The following is a 20,999-nucleotide window of genomic DNA, read 5'->3' as shown; positions in this document are numbered from 1 at the left end:
AAGGGAGATGATGGATGTTTTCACATTTCCTTCTATAATTTCCAGAAAATATGTTAGTCACTAATTTGATCAAGAGTTTCACTTCCTCTGTCATCCTCCCATCTGCAGTAGACCAACACCTCTCATCTTCTAAAATTGCACCATAATGCTCTGAAGTGCTGTTTTTTTGTGATGGGGCTGAAAGTGAAAGAACTTTTCACGTACTTTATGCCCTGATCTGCAATGTGAGGTTTCGTTGGGGATTTTGGGCAATTTAGGCCATCCAATGTGTCCAAGAGACATGGTAAAGGCAACAATTTCATGTATACAGTTCGTGCAGCAGAAGTTCGGGGCCAGTGGGTTCCTAACCCCACCAGAGTCTCAGTAAAGTCCCAGCGATCCAGCCTACTTGTACGATGTCCGGGCCTCTCTCAGCGACCTGTCATATGGCATGGAGGCGAAGAAAGAGTTCCGGAGCTGGCAGTTGATGAAGAACACAATGAGCAGCACCAACAGGAAGAGCAGTAGGCACATGACTATGTAGGTGATCAGGTCCGGTTTGTGGAGCTCTCCATCGCGGAGCCCTCCACCCCGCCCCGTGGTGGGTCTCAGGAGTGCGGCCACACTTACCGAGCCGCCGTGGGAGGCGTTTAGGGAGGCGGGGGCGTGCGTGGACGACTGGGCCATGAGTACCAAGTCGAAGTCCGGGGTGTCGGTGGAGTTCAGGAGGATCTGTCTCAGCATGGCGCCCTGCGTGCTCACCGGCTGCGTAGGTCGGCTGGAAAGTTGAAAAGACAGGGAGAAGGTTTTGAAGCCGACAAATAGGATATACACGGATAAATGTACTACATCAATATGGATAGGCCTATCATATTTATGCTTCAACAACACTGACAAAAAAGAAATGAGCCATTTCTGTGTGACATTAGAAACAGCGTTTAGGGTTGGACTAGGTTATTAAAATCTCAATAATACCTTATCCCTTTATTTCTGAAAAGGTCACTGATAAACTCCATCCAGTGGCAAAGAATATCTAAACTTTTTGCGCATAGTGTGCCATGTCACAGTTATGCCATATGTGTTAATGAAAAAGTAGGCTGGCGTCACTGTAAGTCCAAACAGATTCCTAGAAATACCATGGGACCTTGTGATATTGCTCTTTGTGGAATTTCACAGCACCGTTAAACAAACCCAAGACACATGGTTGTAATTACTAGGATCACTTACTTTGGTGTGCGCTGCGAAGAGTTCCGCAGGTGAGCTGGAAGAGACAAAATCCCGGCTCCGCATTCCTCAGTGTCCCCGACTCTGTCTGCTCTAGCCCCACCGAGGACGCGCTGTGGCGAAGCGGCTGGTCGATAGCTTCAAATCTCCGCAGCCCATATGTCACTGGGTGGGATATCAACCGAATGTCTCTCACCACATTAAGACGATCTGACCAAATCCATATACCAGTACTGATCAGAGCGCCAGTGAATGAACAGAGTGCCAATTTCCACTTGTTGGTGTTTAATTCCAAGTCATCCTGCCACGCGCGAGGTTAAGCACAGTGAGGGTTTCGTCGGCAACTGCAGCGCTATCCAAATGACTCTATGGTCTGGCATAGGTGGTGGAGTTCAACGGTGATCATTGCGCACACGTCCTCTTGTGAGTGGTGGTGCGCAGCAAAATAAGATCGCCTTTAGCCTACTTGTACGTACAGAGCGCAGAGTAAGGTCAAGCCGTAACCCCAGTTTTTCCAGTTCTTTGTTGGTTCTTTTATTCAGTAAAAGGTCGATATACCTGTCAGTTAGATGTTACCGACGGCCTGCCCTTACGGGATGATCAATCCAATACGACAAAAAATTACATTAATAGAGGACAAAAAATGCAGCACACTGGGAGCACAAACAGCTTCCCATCCTTGCCCTGGGTTGCGTGTGTATGACGGAGCGAATGAAGGAGAGAAAGAGAGACACACAGAGAGAGAGAGAGAGAGAGAGAGAGAGAGAGAGAGAGAGAGAGAGAGAGAGAGAGAGAGAGAGAGTTGCAGATCAGGAGGGAGGAAGGAGGGCGCTGGAGGCACGTCACTGGACAGATCTGTTTATGAAAGTCACAAGAACAAGCCATATCTATCTATCTATCTATCTATCTATCTATCTATCTATCTATCTATCTATCTATCTATCTATCTATCTATCTATCTATCTATCTATCTATCTATCTATCTATCTATCTATCTATCTATCTATCTATCTCATCTTATCAAATGATGAGAGAACGTTGAGTCTGAGCCATTTCTGGGCCAGTGTGGGGAATGTCTCACACTGGGGTGATGAGAGAACAGGAAAGGGTGTGAGATTGGTGAGTGTGTGTAAGATCTTGTATGGGTGATTCAATTTTAGAAAAGGTCAACCAGGTAGTCTAAGTGTCTGACTCATTAAAGTCACTATTCTCAGTCCATTTACTTTGGGTAAGACTTCATATTAAAGACCAACAAAACTGATCCTTCCCCTAAATCACATGGCTTGGCCTGTCTGATTGGAACATAACTGTTTGATCTCTGTGATTGCTGCTTGACACTAAAAAGAAGATACTAAACATGGAGACTGGAAGTCAGATTGCTCTTATATGATGCTTCAGACATAAGCGTTCATACAAAGGGCCAGACCCTAAAAGGGCTACTGCTCTGTTTCATATTCATCTGCACCTGTTCTGTCACAACAGAATGGCTGGCAGGCAGGCATAGAGCAAGGACGGAGGGGGCACACACAAACACACACACACACACACATACACACATAGTGCAGCAAAAGTACTGTGAACTTTCCCTAGACTGTTTTTTTTAAAGATATATTTTGGAGCATTTTTTGCATTATTTGTAAGTGCAGTAGTGGCATATAGGACGACAGGAAACAGGGAGAGAGAGGGGAATGACCTGCAGCAAAGGTCCCTTGCTGGATTCGAAGCAGGGGCACTGCAATTATGTGGCACGCGCTTTAACCACTCAACTACCCAAACACTCCTGGGAAATGATTTTGATGCCAAACATGGGCAATACAAAGTTTGAGGCCAGCTACCTACAAATAACATATACAACATAAAAGTTATATGTGATCATTAAAGATTATAGTAGGACTGGGGTTTGGGGATATGTATGTCACATGGGGAATGTAAATACAGCCTAAAGCCTTGTTTACCAATGTGGAGGGGCAGCAGTAATTGTGATGGAGATTACTGCTTATTATTGCTTTTTGGTTGTGGAACTTCTTCCCTGCATTGCTGCAGGCTTGCTGCTATCTTCATCTCCATCATACATTCACACAAATACACACAAGTACACACATGCAAGACAGTCACAAAGGCAAATCCAAAGACAAACAAAGGACATCTGACCCATTTTATCAAAATCTGTGTGAATGCCTTCAAGTGTTGTCAGTATGTGCAAAACTCCACTGCAAGGTTTGTAACAGATCTAACTCGCCCAACACAATCAGGTGTTGTTGGTTATAAAGGGAGTGAAAGCGGTTGTGATATACCATGACATATATGTTGACAGATGCCTTGCTCTGTGACTAATTGTGCCAGTTATCAGGCTTAGCTCATTAGTTGTAAGCCACGACAATGGAATTTTGATTAGGAATAGTGGATTGTAATTCTTCACCACTACAGCCTTTGTTAAGGGCCTCAACCAATCAAAGTCCCCCCTCACCCTCCTTGACTCTATCAGGCATCATGTCACACAAAACAATGACCTTTCTCCTTCTATGTGTTCGTTTACGTTTTTCATACACACATAGACAGAAACACATCTTTTGAGTCATCTTTTCGATTCTAATTCTCCCAAGTCTCTTTTCCATTTCTGTGCTGTGTGGTCTGTTTCTCTCTTTATGTATTTTCTCTCCCTCCCTCCCTCCCTCCCTCCCTTTCTCTCTCTCTCCATCTCTTTCTCTTTCTACCGCCCTCACTCCCTCTCTTTCTGTTTCTTAATCCTTCTTATTCATAAAAAAGGGGGTAGAAAAAAGACAACTCATCCATGAAGCACTGAGAGCCCAAATTGGATATAAACAAGAACACGTTTTTGAAATTCTTTTTCTGAGTTTAATAATTCTGTTTTACAGGAAGGGGAAAAAGAGACAGAGAAGTACTAAAAAGAAGCTTAATGCTCCTGTTGATGAGATATAACCAAAGCAAATGGTGTACCATGAAAGTCAACAGGGATTATGTATGTGTAGCCAACACAAACCAGGCACAACACTCACCCTTTCATTAACACACATACACACACACACACACACACACACACACACACACACACACACACACACACACACACACACACACACACACACACACACACACACACACACACTCAAAGCAGGGAAACAGAATGATATGCACTCCTCTGCGCTAACAGCTAATTGGTGAATTGGGTCTTTCATGCTCAGTTATTGTTATTTTATTATTCTTATTTTCCATTATTTCCAGGAGGGAAATTATCAACGTTTAGAAAATCTTTCCTCAAAGCCTTCTGCCCCTGTTTTACATCATTCATTTTCAGTCGTCTCAAATTATGCCATGTCAAATGAGGATGAAGTAAAGAGCAGTAACAATAGCGTTGGTAATCTGCACTCAGAGCAGTGCTTTACTGAGCTGTTACAGTTAATTCCTTTAAGACAAATTTCCTGAGTCTGCTGAGTTTTGTTTATTTGTGCTTCATGAAAAAGTGATATTGTTTCTTGCTTTCCAACATCAGCTGTATACACAATGCAGCGGACTCATTTGCTGCACAGGCAGGAGTCCAACAGCTACCCAAAAATAATGTGCAGTCTTTGCCTTTCACTGCTTCCACTGGCAGGCTGGCTAATAAAAACAATGTTACCAAAGCTCCAAAATCATAAATGGTCAACATTTCTAAACAATAACTTCATCCCCTCTTGCCTGCTAAGACAGACAGGCAAAAACACACACACACCATCTGATAACATTGTTACTCCCAGACAGACTCTCAAGACTAAAACACACACAAGAGACAGATTATGAGAGCACTGATTTGCACATTGCACACACACACACACACACACACACACACACACACACACACACACACACACACACACACACACACACACACACACACACACACACACACACACACACACACACACACACACACGCGCACACGCATGCACACACACACACCCCGGACAATATGATCACTAATGGCTACAGAGGCAGCTAGGACTCCATTATCTCTTTTGTCAATACAATGCCACTCTCTGTCTGACTGACTTCCAACAAGAATCTTAAACAAACAAAAAATGTGACAAGCAAATGTCCCCCCTCTGTCACTCTCTTTTCTGTAACTGTGCTCCTTTTCTTCTTACTATCTCCTCTTTAACCTCCAATGAAAAATCAGCCATCAAAATAGGATTTCTCCCTGCCAACACATCAAATGCCCCAATTGGCAGAAATCAGATACTACACAATTAGTCACTTGATACTCTTGCCAAAACACTAAATGCTGTTTTTTTTATTTCGAGGAGGAGTAAAAAGGGTGGCATTTACTTTTTCACACAGTAAAAGAACACTAATTGATCCTCAAAATGAGGATATGAGCTGTCATATAACTTTTAAAACAAACACATAATATATGATAGCAGATTATACAGCAGTATGTTGACACAGGAAAATAAAAAGAAACAATTTTTACAAAGCCCACAGTGAAATCACAGTAAAACTGACATAATCTAACAGGAAAGAGCAGCAAACAAAGCTGATTCAGACAGTAACAGAACACCTGAGGCATTTCAATGTGTGATCTTGAGGATAGTAAAAAACAAAAACAAAAATCAGGAGAGGAGCTGGGAAACTGAGCTTCAGTTATCTTCTCTGTAGCTAGATTATCTGTGTCCTTCCTTCTTCATTTGCATTTCAAATGTGAATCATTTTGGGCATTTCAAATGTGAATCATTTTGGGTAGGTTGTGTTCAGGATCAGTGAATGAGGTTTTAGGAATGAGGGGAGTGGACTGCCCTAGGTAAATGTCTGTGTGTCTTAGTGCAGGGAGGGTCCCTGGTCCAGTAGACATAAATTAGTAGACATAAAGGATGGAGAGGGTGAAAAGAGGGAGGGGAAGAGGAGGTGGGAGGAAGAAGAGATGGGGAGTGAAGGAGGGAAGGAGGAAAGGAGGAGGAGGGACCCAGATCAAATGGGAAATAATAGAACGGGTGTCCCTTAAAAGCCAAAATCTATGGCTCCAGTGTTGGCGTGTGTGTGTGTATTCAGTGTGAAGTTCTGGTGTATTAACTGTAAGATAAGTCAGGGTGAGGAGGGGAAGGTGTGACAGAGAAAAACAGACAGAAACAGGTAATTGCTCATACCAGACACATCTAATGACAGAAAGAGGAAACAGACAGATAAACATGACCAAAACAGGAGATTAATATTAAAAAGGGGACAGACATACAGAGAAAATTGACGGAGAAGAAAATAACTGTTGAGATTTAAAAAAAAAAAAAAAAAAAAAGGAGAAACAAACAGAACACATGAGGGTTAGTGAGTGTGACAGGTTCAAGGTAAAAACAGAACCCAACACAAAACAGAACAAAGGGAAAGAAAGGCAAAGTGAGTCAGAAGATGAATGTTCTTACAACAGCTATGGCTAGCCCATAAAAGGGAAACTATGTTGAACGAACATAAATACACTGAGGGGAAATGTTGCTGTATATTACGAGACACAGTACTGGAATTGTTATAAACATAACTTCCTCTCTATGTCTCACTCATTTTCCTTTCAGATACACATGCGGCTGTTTTAAAGAGTGAATGGGAAATTTCTTTTTTTTTTGTCCAGGAAATGCTGTAGAAGTAACTGTACAGCATTCAATGTCCATTATTACCTGCTGCAAGTGATAGATAGATAAAGAGTCAAAAGTGAGGCAAATGCTGCCCCATTTCAGGTGAATGTACATCTTCTGTGTTTTAAACATGTATTGCTTACAAGAAAATGATATTGTTTTCTGTAAAATCCAGAAGTTGTAATAGCAAGAAAATTAAAACAAATAAAATATTTAGATTTTATACGTCATTAATATTTTGTTACATCATTTGTTTTGTTTTGCTTATCTGCTGCAGCTAACGATTATTTCTACTATCGATTAATCTGTCTATTATTTTCTCGATTAATCAGTTAGATGTTTGGTTTATAGAATGTAAGAAGATGGTGAGAACTCTTTATAAGTGTTTGCCAAGGCCCCAGGGGACATCTTCAAAACTATTTTGTCCCAATCACCAGTCAGCAATGTAAAGATTTTCAGTCTACTATATAGAAGAATAAATAAACAAGTAAATATTTAAATTACAATTTATTCCAAAAGATTAATTAATTATCATTCAATTTATGTCAGGGTCATTGCTGACAGAAGGCATGCAGCTTAAGAAGTGCTTCATGTAAGATAATTCAGAATAAGAAAATAAACCTTTAACTCTACAACTCTAGACAAAAAATAACATCTTACTGGAGGATGAAGAAAACAATTTAATTTAGGTGGTTCAGGCAGGAGTTGGCCTCAATCAGACAGGCCTATTATCGAGGGATTTAAATAGTTTAATTATCTCTGAGAGTACATTTATTTCTCAAATTCTGAACCTCAAACATGGACAGTAGAGAGTTTTCTCTGATATTTGTTGAAATATAGAAAATGTTCTTCTTTATTGTGATGTCAGTGATGATGTCAGTGATTAGGATTTCCAGTGAGATATCACCCCATGAGAAAGATACGCACCTGACACATTTATCTTGTGTGTGCTTGCAGGTTCTTGAGCTCCAGTTGCAATTATGAGTACACTCATTGCTGCATCATGGCTCCATCTACTCTCATTCCTCAGTGTGGCAGCTAACGTGCCTCTGGGGCCAGTTGAGCCACCTGGAAGGCTTGTCAGGGAGTTGTCATATAAATCCCTCTATCCATCTTCAACCAGTGCACTCCAGCTGTACAGAATTGGTGAACACTTGACAAGTCTTGCCTTCTTATAGCCCTTTGATAGCCCCTTCTTTCACCACTCAATCAGCATTCTGACTGTTCCATAAATTAGATATTGACATTTCATCAATGATGGAGACCCATAAAAAAGTTTCATCACCATGGATTCATGATTTTCTACAGTTTCAGATAAGTAAAAAATGGTTAGAATGTTCTTCTGACTGAAATGAAGGTTATATTTAGTGACAAATTACTGTGATTGTTAAATTGTGACAGCTTTATGATCTACAATAGTGCTTTAGTTTGTTTAAGAGGTTTTTCCTGATGAGATCCTCTCCAGAGAGTTTTCTTCTGATGAGATAAGTTGATGAGAGACTGAAATGGCTTAAGGGGGTGTTTGATGCAACAGATAAGGGTTGTATCTATGATGAGTGACACACACTCATCTGTGAGTGTGCATCTGAATGTGTAAAAGCCCACTTCTCTGTTAATACAACCATTATCATATGAGCATAAACGTGTGTTTGTTTGTATATGAACATATTAACATTCACTGTTTAATTGTGAGTGTTTATGACAGACAGTCTGGTGTGTGAGTGTGCATATGTGAGTATTCGCGCCTCACTTACTATGTAATGTGTGTTTATTTCTGGCAGAGATGGTGTTTTAGCCCACCTACTGTATGTGTGTGTTCAAGCTTCTAATAATATAAGAAGAAGCGTAAGCTTCTGTGTTTGTATATGCTTATACAAGCAAGTAGCATATTTTTATATATGTGTGGATGCTGCTATGTTTGTCTCCTGAGGGGGCTTCCAGGCAGTAGGCAAGAGGCACATTGGAGAGGGAGTCTAATCTCTCCTCCAAATCCCTGGAATCCCTGTCTTTTAGAGGCAGGGGGTCATATCGCTCACTGCTCTGCCAGGAGAGACAGAAACAGAGAAAGACAGATGCAGGAGGCGGGATGGAGGAGGGAGGATGAAGAGGAATAGAAGGAGGGCTGGAAACATTTCCTTGCCTTGGGCCTCTGGGACAAATTACGCCAGAGAGGGGATGTCAGTTATACTGTGTTGTTCTAACACATACACATACACACGCACGCACGCACGCACGCACGCGCACGCACACACACACACACACACACACACACACACACACACACACACACACACACACACACACACACACACACTTAAAAGTCCACTATGTAAGCACACAGGCTAAAGTCTTCTCACAGGTCACACACAACCGAGCACAAACAAATACACCAAACGCATAAATGTTATCTTGTGATTAAAACAAACACATGTCCAACACAATCAGACACACAAATACACACCCACACTGACAGAATGTGTGTTACTGAGTAACGCCCTAAAGGCTAAGACTCATATCAAAAGATTGATGGAGAGCACTGAAATCAGATAATAGAATTTCCTGTGAACTTCCAAAAGCACATCTCCTTCAGACTGACTTTGTTGCTATGGAGATAGTCCAGTCAGGGTCTTGGCTGCTGTTTATGTGTGTGCGCTGCACAGCATTTTGTGGTTTGAATTAAGTCTTCTTTTTTCCGAGACATTGTTTTGGCATTTCTGCTTTATTTGGTCTGCATAGTGCAGTGGTGAATGATGGGAAGGAAAGGAGTGGAGGGAACAGAGAAAGAGAGAGAGAAAGAGGGAGAGGGGGGGGGGGGGGGGGGGGATTGCGACAAAGGTTATAAACCAGACAGGAAAAGGGAAGGGATGCTCAACTGAGTGCACCCAAGCTTGTAATTGTGATTACTGTAGAGTTTTTCCCGCATGTTTAAAGCTTTAAGGCACCATTTTATCTAAAAATATATAACACACTTTACAAATTTGCTTACTGTAATGAGATGACTCCAATTTGTGCTGTTTGTACTTGTACTTGGTGAATTTTGGCGCATCATATGGTCATTGTTGGGAAATCTTCTGTAAAAGTAAAGCAAGTAAAACTTTGAGTGTAGGTTTTTACAGTTTAAAAGTTTGCTTTACATCAATTGCAGGTATTGAAGTTCCCCAAATAAAACAAAAAAAACAAACAAAAAAACACCCTGCCTGTCATGTGTGAACTTGCCTATTGTGGTTTCAACACTTAAAAGGCACAAATAGTGGAAAGTAGTTTTAAATAAAAATATTTCTGCCCTAGAAATGACTTCCTGCATAAACCAGCGTTGTCTGAACCAAATAGAAATCTCAGTGAAAACAAGGACACCCAACTCTGTTGAGCCATGTCATATCTAGTATAAAAGATGACCATTTAAGGCAAGTTTTAGTGACGGCTTTACAGGGTTCGTTGGTCTTTGCACAATGGTAGACTAGACAATAAAAGGAGGTTTTTCAGTGACATCCTGAAACAACGCAGAGAGCATTTGGTGAGAGTGGTAAATTAATGGTATGGAGTAACTGTGGTCTGATAAACATCTGGACATATGCTAGAGTGGAGTGTTTACAGTTCTGCTTTAGAGGGCAGCGTTCAGGATGTCTCTGACAAGCCAAGGGTTGGGGTTAACTCACACAGGTATACGACTGCATGAGCTGCACATACACATGCACAGGAAAACCAACTACTCTAACATAGAGGGGCTTTTTTAGCTTTCAAGACCCTTTTAAGTCAATGGCACTCTTAAGCACAGTATGCCGAGTCCGCACTCACTTTATGTAATGCTTTTACAGTCGTGTGAATTTTGTGTGTTTTAAAGTAATGACTCCTTATCACTCTGGATGCTTGGCGAAGTTGGTTTGGAGCTGTTGCATCTGAAGGACCTCAGTTAATGTTTTGTTTCTTTAGCTTCTGCTCCAGACTAAGTTCCATCCTGTAAGCCAGCAGGCAGCAGCCAACTATCAGAGTGGAGTTTGCAGTATTTAACATCACTGATTGGTCACAAGCCTCTTGACTGCTTTTTTGTCTTGTATATTGAATATATGTATTCAATACAAATATAGTATATTTCTATATATATGTATCTGTGTTTTGTTTCTTTTTTTCATATTGTTGTTAAGAATCTGCCTAAGCTCTTCTGTTTGTACCCAGTTCACTGCATTTTTTTCATCTTTTTAAGCAAACTTAGTGGCAGCAATTGAGCAGCAATTGTCTGGTTGTCCTAAAGTGTTCAGACAGAATGGAAGCAAGCACTTAAATGACATCTAAAAAGGAAACCACAGCATAAATATTAAACTATTAAGTGTTATATTGGCATACATTTTAATTACATATTATATATACAGACAAAATGATAGATCTACCTATTAAGAGTTTGTTTTTTCTTAGGCCAGATTATGAGTAATGAAATTTGTTGGGATACAACCTTTGCTGATTGTTAAACATGTATTTAATGTTTTGTTAGTTTTAGTAGATTTTGGACATGAGTTTATAGTATGTAGCAGTTGCTATCAGCTACTTCTTGGTTAAGATGTTTGTGTGAAGAACTTTGAGATGTTGAGAGAAATGTGAACCTGAAATACAGGAAATGGTTTGTATTTAGAGCATTTATTCTGAATGAGTGAATTTGTGTGCATGTGCATATTGCTTTCTGTCAGTTTGCAGAGCATGTCTGCCTTCAACTGAGGGCTACTGGTGGGAATGAACACTGATATTAAGACTCAATAGATTTAATCAAATTCCACATATCAGCACAGACATATAAAGTACTGCAATGATGTACCAGCCAGTTTAGAGCTTTCTCTGTTTAATTCAAGGATCAAAAATATGACAATATACAGTACAAGATTTTGCTAATCAATATTTCTTGCGTACAAGTTAAAAATACAGTATTTTGTCTTTGATGTGGGAATCATCTCTGGATATCATAAGATATTCTCTGGGAGTCTTTTTTATTATTGGTGTGGTTCTGCACACAGACAATAGTTAGCTGCTCTTTCATTCTATGACACATACGAATAAATAAAGATGCAAGTTCCAATACTTGTATAAATGAAAACTTGAATTAAACAACATTTGTGCATCTGAAACTAAATTCTGTCTCTAAAGTCAGCCATGTTAACCTTGTTTGAAAGCTTAACAAGACTAGGAGAAAACCTAGTATATGGCTGGACCATATATATACATGCCAGAGGGCTTTTCATTTGAAATGGATATAGGAAGTGGCAGCATTTAGCCAACCTGTGGTGAACTGTCATCACTCAGTCAGTCAGTCACTTTTGCATTTATAGGCTTGGTCCAACTGTTGCAGTCCAGCCAAAAATCATCAATCAATAAACTGTATCTGAGCCATGATATGTGGGGCCTTCTACACCTACAGTACTAGTGCATTTTGGCTTTTAATCTCAATGACTCCAAAAACTACCTTTAAGGATTCAAATACAGCTTGATTTTTTATATCAGTCTTGAAAGATGACATTTCACTGTGATGATTAATGATACAATGATTTGGTTTGTTTATTTCATTAACATAAATGATGTGTAATGACAGTGTACCTCAGTGCTTCTCATAAGCACTGATCTCCTGCATTTTAAAGCTGTAAGGACAACTTCATGAGGACATCTTGCTTTTTGGCTGCTACTTATGAAAGCAAGTCACAAAGAGCCACTTGGTGATGCAAAGACAATGAAGAGGAGATTATAGTATCAGTTATCTAGGACTACGTTATATGTCAATACATTTAATGGCTCAAAGATGTTCATATATGCACAAGACCTAAAGTGATAATGGATTATGTGAAATTGTCCTGTCTGTATTATAACACCCATACTTATAACAACCTAGCAGCATGTTGCACATTGTACTGTATATTAAATCATTCTGCATGAGGTCTGAAGTAGCCTAATTTTATTGTCACTTTTGCACAGTTCACAGGGCGCTGCACTACTACTGTGTTTCATGTAGCCATACAAATATCCTGACCGTGTTAGGATGAAAATGTAATGTCATTTCTTTAATGACTTTTAAACAAGTGCATAAATCCAACATTGTTTCCAGTTATTCTCTTATTCGCTCTCACTCCTGATCACAAGTTGTGCATTGTGGATGGAAATGCATTAATTAGATTGCCTGTGGTGTAAAGGGTTGTACAGTATCTTGACAGGCATCATTATGCTTGTCATCACAAAGAGAACACACATGGAAAGCAAGTCTCTCCGGTGTGAATAATGGTGGAAGCTTCTTTCAGATATATTTCTCTCGTGTCCCACCTCTCCTTCCAGCCTTCTCTGTGTCATCTTTTCTCTGGGTTTCCCTCTCCTCCAAGTTGGTGATGCACTGATATCTCTTGGCAGAGGAAGTGGAGGCCCTCAGCGCCCTGTGGTGTTTCTGCCCTGTGGTGCTTCTTAGTATCTTGTGATGCTTTTGTTCTCCTCCTCCTATGTCTCCCTCTATCTCACAACTAGCCTGTAAGTCTGAGTCTTCCTCTCCTCTCTCACTCCCTTAAAATGTTACCTTTAATTAGAATTCCACTGTTAACACAAACCATCCGAACTGAGTTGACATCCCCTCTGACCCTTTGACCTCATACTTTCTTTCACATTCTTTCCTAATTGCTCATTGTATATACAAAACACTGCTTTTTGCCTTAGTTGGTACATTTTGCTCTATATCCATTTCTCTCTCTCTGCATAAATATGCTTTTCTTCCATTTTCTTGCTTGTCTATTGTATAAACATCCTGCTTCCCCTCTCCCTTTTTCTCTGCGTCTTCCACTATTGACATCTTTAAAATACCTACCCTGCCCCTGGTTTTTGCCCCCAATTCCTCCTCATTTCACCTATTTTCGCACTCCCATCTTCTTCCTCCTTCCCAATCCTCCCCTTTTTGCATGTCCTGTCAATGTCTCATGGTGTTCTTGCCAAACTTGTCGCTAAGTTGCTGGATGAGCAGAGCCAGCTCTCCGGCAGCCTGGGACTTCTCCTCCAAGAGCTCATAACGAAGGCTGGAAATGTCTTGCTTGATCTCCTTCAGCTCGCCTACGAGACAGTCACGCACAAACACAAAAGAGAAACTGACTGAATACACAACGATCAGAACATGTGAGCACGCGCCAATACAGACAGGTATGCACGTGAGCACAGATCAACAAGGTCATGAAAGTTTTCTATTCTGAACATGTGTGAGTGTATAAAGATTTATAGTCCAGTTTATCTTTCCAATGACATCCAGTATGATCTCATTTAAGGGAATTTATCTCACATTTATAAAAACACTGCACACATATGCCCTAAGAAAATAAGCACACAATGGAAGTGGACCTTCCTGAAGTGGAAATTTTACCTTCATTGACTTCATCGTTCTCTCTGTCGACTTGGGCCTTTAGCACATACCGCTTAATCAGGCGCTTCATGATCTTCTACGAGGAGAGGAGAGTATTAAATAGAGAGGAGCTGACAAGTTGATATCACAGTGTTTTTAGCCAGTAAACAAAGTACTCTCTCCCTCTCCCTCTCTTTCTTTCTCTCTCTCTCTCTCTCTCTCTCTCTCTCTCTCTCTCTCTCTCTCTCTCTCTCTCTCTCTCTCTCTCTCTCTCTCTCTCACACACACACACACACACACACACACACACACACACACACACACACACACACACACACACACACACACACACACACACACACAAATCATGCAGACAGCAGTAGAGAACAGTAGTGTCTCTGAGGTGGTGTGTCTCAAACGTTGATCCTGCAGCTGCTTACACAGCTCAAGTAGTCAATCCCTGTATGAAGGCACTCTGGATGTGGGTTGATAACTGTCACTGCACATTCAGCACACATACAAATGTCTAATCAAGTGATATCTCAATGCCTGGTTTGTACAAGCTCATGTGTGTTGGTGTGCTTTGAGGGGTTGAGATAAATGCACAGTGGACCAGTGAAGAGACTTAGATTTGCCTCAGGGCAAAGGTGAAGGATGGAATGAAGTCAAGAGCATCTTTTCCCTCCTCAGTGCTTATTTAACAAGCCCCTGTTTTCAATCTCCCTCAAATTGCTCATTAGAGGCATTTTCATCCTTTTTCTGTTGCTCTCTTTTTCCAATTGCAACTCCACCTCTACCTATTTTAATAACACTCTTACACTACACACACACTTTCAAACAATTCATTGCCCTTTCATTGAAACCTTCACTCTTCTTTACCTCTGTCTCTGATATTAGTCTTTCTTTATCCCCGTCCTTGTCTGTCTCAATCTCTCTTCCTGCCATCCTTTATCACACTGCAGCCAACCCCATTCTCTTCTTTTATTCCTCTGCCCTTTTGTTTTCTTTTATATTCCTCAGGCTATATGTCTATGTGTCTCCCTGTCTCTCATTTCATTTTTCCTTTTGCCTCCATCAACTCACTCTCTGGCTCTTCTAGTTTCTCCTCATCTTTGCTCTTTGCTTGTGATTCTTGCCTGTGTCTTACCTCGTATCTGGTCGGGTGTTTCCTAGATTTTCTGGGCATGAACTCTTCTCCTGGTCGTGGATAGGACCTAAAGCGTTCATCCTGTTGCAACAGTAAGATTCAGACAACAGTCTGGTGTTAAAGTCACATTTCAGGGTTGAGTGATCTTCCATAATAGAAGTATTTGAAAAGGGTATTAGAGGAGGCAACACACTGCCAAAACAGGACAACAATGAAAGGCAAGGCTTAGTGTTTGAATCAGGTGTAGACATTTTTAAGCTGTGTCCCTATCTTCAAAGAGGGGGCCAAGAGTGTTGACAACATCCTTTGACCAAAGTGAGTCTCTATTAACTGAGTTCTAGATGCCTTCTACGTCCACGACCTTGCTTTGTAGCTTGTCTGTCTTTTCAACACTGTAGTGTCAAAAGGAGTTTTAACTTAAGTGTGGACACATACAACAAGCTGCTACCTTATACCATATGGACTAAAGGTGAGAAGCCCTGGATGGAGTGAAACATAGTAACCAAATGATATAAAAGTTAAACAGTAAAAAAGGTTAATAGTAAATGTGAAGCAACCTGAAGAGTAACTGATGAAGCTTTAAAGTTTAAACCTGGCAAAACCAAATAAAATTGTTCTTTAAATATTAAATTGTCAATTTTTCTCCAAGAGCAGTTGAATCTTTCAAAGCATTGATACACTACATGTACATAGAATAAAATAGAATATTAAACATATCTGCACCAAATGAGTAAGATGCAGCTCCATGCTACACACCATAATGCTAGAATTCATTCATCTCTACCAACATGGGCCCAACCAATACTGGATTTTTGGGGCGATGCCAATATTGATATTAGGAAGTAAGTAGCTTATTTATTGATCACTTGCTGCACCTGCTTGGCTCTCCAGTTAAACTGTCAGGGCTGCATAGAACTTTAGGAAGTCATGGAGGCAGCAGGGTGTAACCCATCTTGTCCCTATCCAAAACTTGCCCAGGCATTTGAGCAGACGCAGGCAGATTCAATGGCCTGACAAATAGCTTAGCTGAGGCGCTGAGGTGAGACATTTGAGCCGAGAAATCAGACAGAGTGGAGCGGACAAGGCCAGCGCTTAAGATTGATTCTGTGTTAAATGGCCTATGCTATTTTTTTTCACGCAACAATTTCTTTTCATTACACTGATTTTATTTAGATGGACAATCCTTGAGAGGGAGAAAGGGTGAAAATGAATGAAACAGAAGTTGCATCCCAGGCCTGCAATGGGACTATCATGTATTTCCTGGGTCTTAACCCAAGGCCATCTGAGCACATTTGTATATTACATATACTGAAGTAATTGGTACTGGAAGCAGATACTGTAAGCCAGACTGATGCATACAAACAAGTCTACTGCAGATTGTTTTCGTCTTAATTAGTAAGCTTGTCCTTTGCCCTTTTCCAAATTCAACAATTACTAGTTAACTAAAGCCACATGGGAATGTTATTTAGTTTGGATGGAGCCTGGAAAACAAGAATATCGAGATAGAAAGTGCACTACTGGCAGATAAAAAGTAATTATTTTGGCCATTGCAACATACTTCTTTTAAAAAGAAATGAAAAAGGAAAAGCTTCACATAAGCAAATAAAGTGCTAAATCAATCATGGCTGTGCAAAGTTATTCATTCATAACTGTCACTTCATTATATTTTCTGTTGTCTGAGAAAGTGTGGAATGGGAGTCAAGAAAAACAAGTAGTATGCTGTCAGTAAATTGTAAAGTGTGAAATTGCTGGCTCTCAACACAGTTTCTGAAAAATGCGGGAACTGTGTTGTTTTTGTGAAATGTTTAATCAAAGCACTTAGAATAGATAACAAAACTGAGATAAAGGGAAACACAGCCTAAAATGAATAATTTTTTAAAACATTCTTCATTATGTCAACAATAATGTCAGCTTGTTAATTGTTATTAGTGACATGAATGTGTTTTCTTTCCTTCATGTAGCTAATGAAATATTTTTTTTGATTTTGTCACTATAATTTGTTACAAGATTAGGCATGAAGAAGTTCTGGCCACATACCTTGCCCTGTAAGTCGAGCATGCCCAACTCCAGCTCGTTGTTGTGGCGACGGCTGTTGGCCTTGCACAGATGTATCAGGCAGGACTTGATGCGGAGGACCAGGTAGTAGAAAGACTTTGGGCTGGGAACCAGGTTGAAGGGGGCAGGTAAGGTACGGCCCTCATCAAAGTAAGAAAGCCACAACTTAGCTCGAGCAAACTTCCACTCCACATCGGCATCCTCCTACAGAGGCAAGGAGAAGAAGGGTGCATCTGACATATGAAGGTCTGGTGCTAAATGCTTGCTAGCATGCTAACATTAGCTAATTACAGTAGCAACTAAAAGAGCACACTCAGTAGAGTGCAGATCTCCACCAGGTGTGTCTGTGGGCATTTGTAGTTTCAGTCTTCTTTAAGATAGCATAGAATAGTGTGATAGCATTGTAACCAAGCGTCCCGGGTTCGCCTAACTGTATAAACTTAATAAGGAAACACTCATTTGTCCCTCTCGGCTCCCTTTTAGTCAAAATGATGGTGAAGCTAACAAAAATGGGGATTTATCCATCTTGTATCAAGCCTATTTTTTGCGGATCATAACATATTGGGTAGAGAATTAAACTGAAGATGCTCTGGTTAAAAATGAGATCAAACTTTTCTATGGATATCAGTTTTTTGGGGTACGACAAAGCAAAGGCAAAAATGTGGCTGGAAGCAGACTTGTTTTTAGCCTGGCCAATAGATGGAAAGGCCTTTTTGGTGCAGTTGTTTGCGGCCCTACCAGGCAGTTAAGAAGAGTGAGGAGTCAGCAGTCAATGGAAATGCATAGAAAACACATTATAAAACAGGTTTTTCAACAATTGTGAATCACGGCAACCTTGAAAGATCTTTAAGCATACACTCAAACAAAAAAATTATGCTGATGGGTCCAGTATGTGAGATTATCTGCAAAGACATATACCCCCACACACACGCACACACACACACGCACACACACACACACACACACGCACACACACACACACACACACACACACACACACACACACACACACACACACACACACACACACACACACACACACACACACACACACACACACACACACACACACAATTTCCTTCCAGGCGTATGCCGGGCAGAGATGCTGAGATAACAGACACAAAGTGCAGATGATGGGAATGCATTTGTTTTGAAAGAATCTAGTTATAAACCAAAATTTAACTTGAGGATGACACTGGATGAAAACTAGATTGTTTTAGATAAGTGAGGGGATCATTAGTATAGAGAAAATTAAACAAGATGTTTAATTCAGTTTGTTATGACTTTTCTACTTGAAAATACAACCTGTAAAACAACTGAACCTGTTGTTGATCTATTTACTATAATTATCTACTATTCTCAGCAGTGATTTTTTTGTCCAGAATGTAAAAAGAGCGAGAAATACCAAATCTCAAATCTATCATGTCTCAAATTGACAGCATAAAAAGATGAACTCTCAGGTTTCTTAATATGTTTTTTAAAAATCAATATGATGAAAATGCTGCTTTTATTGGTTTTATTTCAGCTTTTTGAGAACTTTCCAGTGATTATTTATTAGTTATTAATTATTTTTGGATCATGTATTTTTGTCCTGCTGCCACTGTATTGATCTTTGACAACTTTTAATAATTTTCAATTCACCTAATTGTCCTTCGGGTGCAGAAGTGATCACACACTGATCCTTACTGACAATATTTGTATTGACAGATGATCTTATTTTTATACCTCTATCTCCTGGTATGAGCTGTTGATCATGGCAATGAGCATGTTGAGAAGGACCACCACCATGGTGACATTGTAGACCCCATACAGCACGTAGCCTATGTTCTCTATGAACTTATGGTCATACTTCAGCACCACTGAGATCACTTCAGACAGCCCAAATATCGACCAGAAAAGTGTCTTGAAACTCTCCTCCACCCTGCAAAGAGAGAGAAAACAGGGCTGTAAGAAATGACGTGGGCACATATACACGCACACACATACACACATACAAACACACAAGTCATGTCCAAATTGAACACTTTATCTAATTTTCCTCACACATACAAACACACACACCTACATATGCAAATACATACATACTGCACTACACATACTGTACAATTATGTAAAAACATGCTTGACTTCTGGAAAACTGAAAAAGTAGAAAATTAATCTATTCCAGCATTTGAGGCATCATCTGGTTTATAGAACTCATTAAGGTTGTAGCACAGTACTGTGTCGACCTTTACACAAAATACATACTGGCACATCACTGCAGTCAATCTGAAAAACGCTGCACCTTAAAATGAATGTGTATGTAGTATTTTTTGACTGCTATAAAAAAAAGACAAATGAAGAAACACTTCAACCCTAGGGTTCATCAAATTTCATTAAAAACTTGATGAACTGTTTAAAAAATTGATTGTGGACAAATTTATTTTCTTCAGTTTCATTAGAATATAATCAAGTTTTATAGTCTACTCATTTTAAAGACACCAGAGAGTTGGGGTGGTTGAAATGTGCACACTTCTGGAGCTCAACTTGCCCTTTCTTACCCTGGCATTTAGATATGATTAAATCAAGCACTGCTAATGTTATTTTAGTTGAAAAAATGTACTGTGCTTTCTGCTGAAGTCCAGAGTTAAAGTCTGTTTAGCCTGAGGGATCAGATTCCCAGACTCTGACCCAGTGTGTGTGTGTGTGCTACAGGATTGACAAAGAAAAGGAGGAGATGAGTTGAAACAGTAAAAGGCTGCGAGAGTTGCGAACATTGACATTCAGGTACATGTCTGTCTTTAAATATTCCATGAGTGGCAAGCATGGGCTTGAGATGACTGGGGGGGCTCAGTAGGGAGGAAAAGGCTGCCTGGTTGGATAGCTGGAGGGGACTTGAGGTGGGAGGAAGCTTGGTGAGAGAAGATCTGTAGACTCCTAGTTTGGTGCTGTGGGCATCTTCCAAACTGATTTCTTTCAAAGACACACAGTTTCATGGGCACACAGAGATCTAGTTGGAGGCACAGAAAGAAAAACAACCTCTCACATGCATAAAAAGACTGAGGCACAAATATTGTAGACACAGACTCTTCCCCTTTCTATTGTGCACACGAAAACAGAAACTTATCGGAGTACTTCAGCTTTAACCTTTCAGGAAGAAATCAAAACACACTCTTTAACCTTTTCTCTCTAACTCGGCAGAACATGTAAGGGTATGCCCTTACTTTGTCAAACACATTTTCTTTGTAATTCATGGCGCTAGTGAAATATTTACCAACCTGAAAACACACTGAAATAGGTCAGTAGCTAAGTCATTTTAGTCTATCTTCAATAACAAGTATTTTAGAAGAAAGCAAGCATCGTTATGTTTCATGAATAAGGGTCAGAAGACTGTTAACATTTTCCTAGAGAAGTAGAATGAAACTAAGCAACATTATTTCAGACAACAGAGAGCTGTGTTGGGTTGGGAGACAATCTTTCATCAGCCTTGGCACGTTTTCTCAAAGCTGTTCTCTCTTTGTTGTAATCCCTGCCAACCTTTGACCCCTGACCTCTGACCTTGCTGAAGAGCACAAGACACAAAGCAATTACCCAAAGCAAAAATGTATCCCATTAATAATGTATGACTCAATTGTTGCCAAGAAAAACAAGACTACAG

The 20,999-nt window shown here is 40.2% G+C and overlaps 2 protein-coding genes across 2 annotated transcripts in view; both read right to left on the bottom strand.

Moving 5' to 3' along the window:
- Positions 1-384: 384 nt before the first annotated feature.
- LOC133986276 (small integral membrane protein 32-like) lies at positions 385-1,342 on the bottom strand. Its single transcript, XM_062426103.1, has 2 exons — positions 1,207-1,342; positions 385-757 (listed from the first exon to the last, which is right to left on the bottom strand). The coding sequence occupies exon 2, from the start codon at positions 721-723 to the stop codon at positions 385-387; it is 339 nt and encodes a 112-aa protein (XP_062282087.1). The 5' UTR covers positions 724-757; positions 1,207-1,342.
- A 12,395-nt stretch (positions 1,343-13,737) lies between these two features.
- Positions 13,738-20,999, bottom strand: part of LOC133986218 (short transient receptor potential channel 7-like) — a 47,375-nt gene continuing 40,113 nt past the window's right edge. Inside the window, exons 8-12 of the mRNA XM_062426027.1 lie at positions 19,088-19,283; positions 17,345-17,566; positions 15,308-15,388; positions 14,182-14,257; positions 13,738-13,877 (exon numbers count right to left, since the gene is read on the bottom strand). Of these exons, the coding sequence (XP_062282011.1) occupies positions 13,738-13,877; positions 14,182-14,257; positions 15,308-15,388; positions 17,345-17,566; positions 19,088-19,283 (715 nt within the window). The remainder of the gene's footprint in view (positions 13,878-14,181; positions 14,258-15,307; positions 15,389-17,344; positions 17,567-19,087; positions 19,284-20,999) is intronic.

The sequence above is a fragment of the Scomber scombrus genome, chromosome 9 (assembly GCF_963691925.1).
Source record: "Scomber scombrus chromosome 9, fScoSco1.1, whole genome shotgun sequence".
Lineage (NCBI taxonomy): Eukaryota > Metazoa > Chordata > Actinopteri > Scombriformes > Scombridae > Scomber > Scomber scombrus.
The sequence above is the reverse complement of the archived record's forward strand: the minus strand, read 5'-3'. Positions and strand labels throughout refer to the sequence as shown.

Excerpts from the sequence above, each read along its gene's own strand:
- LOC133986276 (XM_062426103.1), bottom strand. The coding sequence starts at position 723 with ATGCTGAGACAGATCCTCCTGAACTCCACCGACACCCCGGACTTCGAC.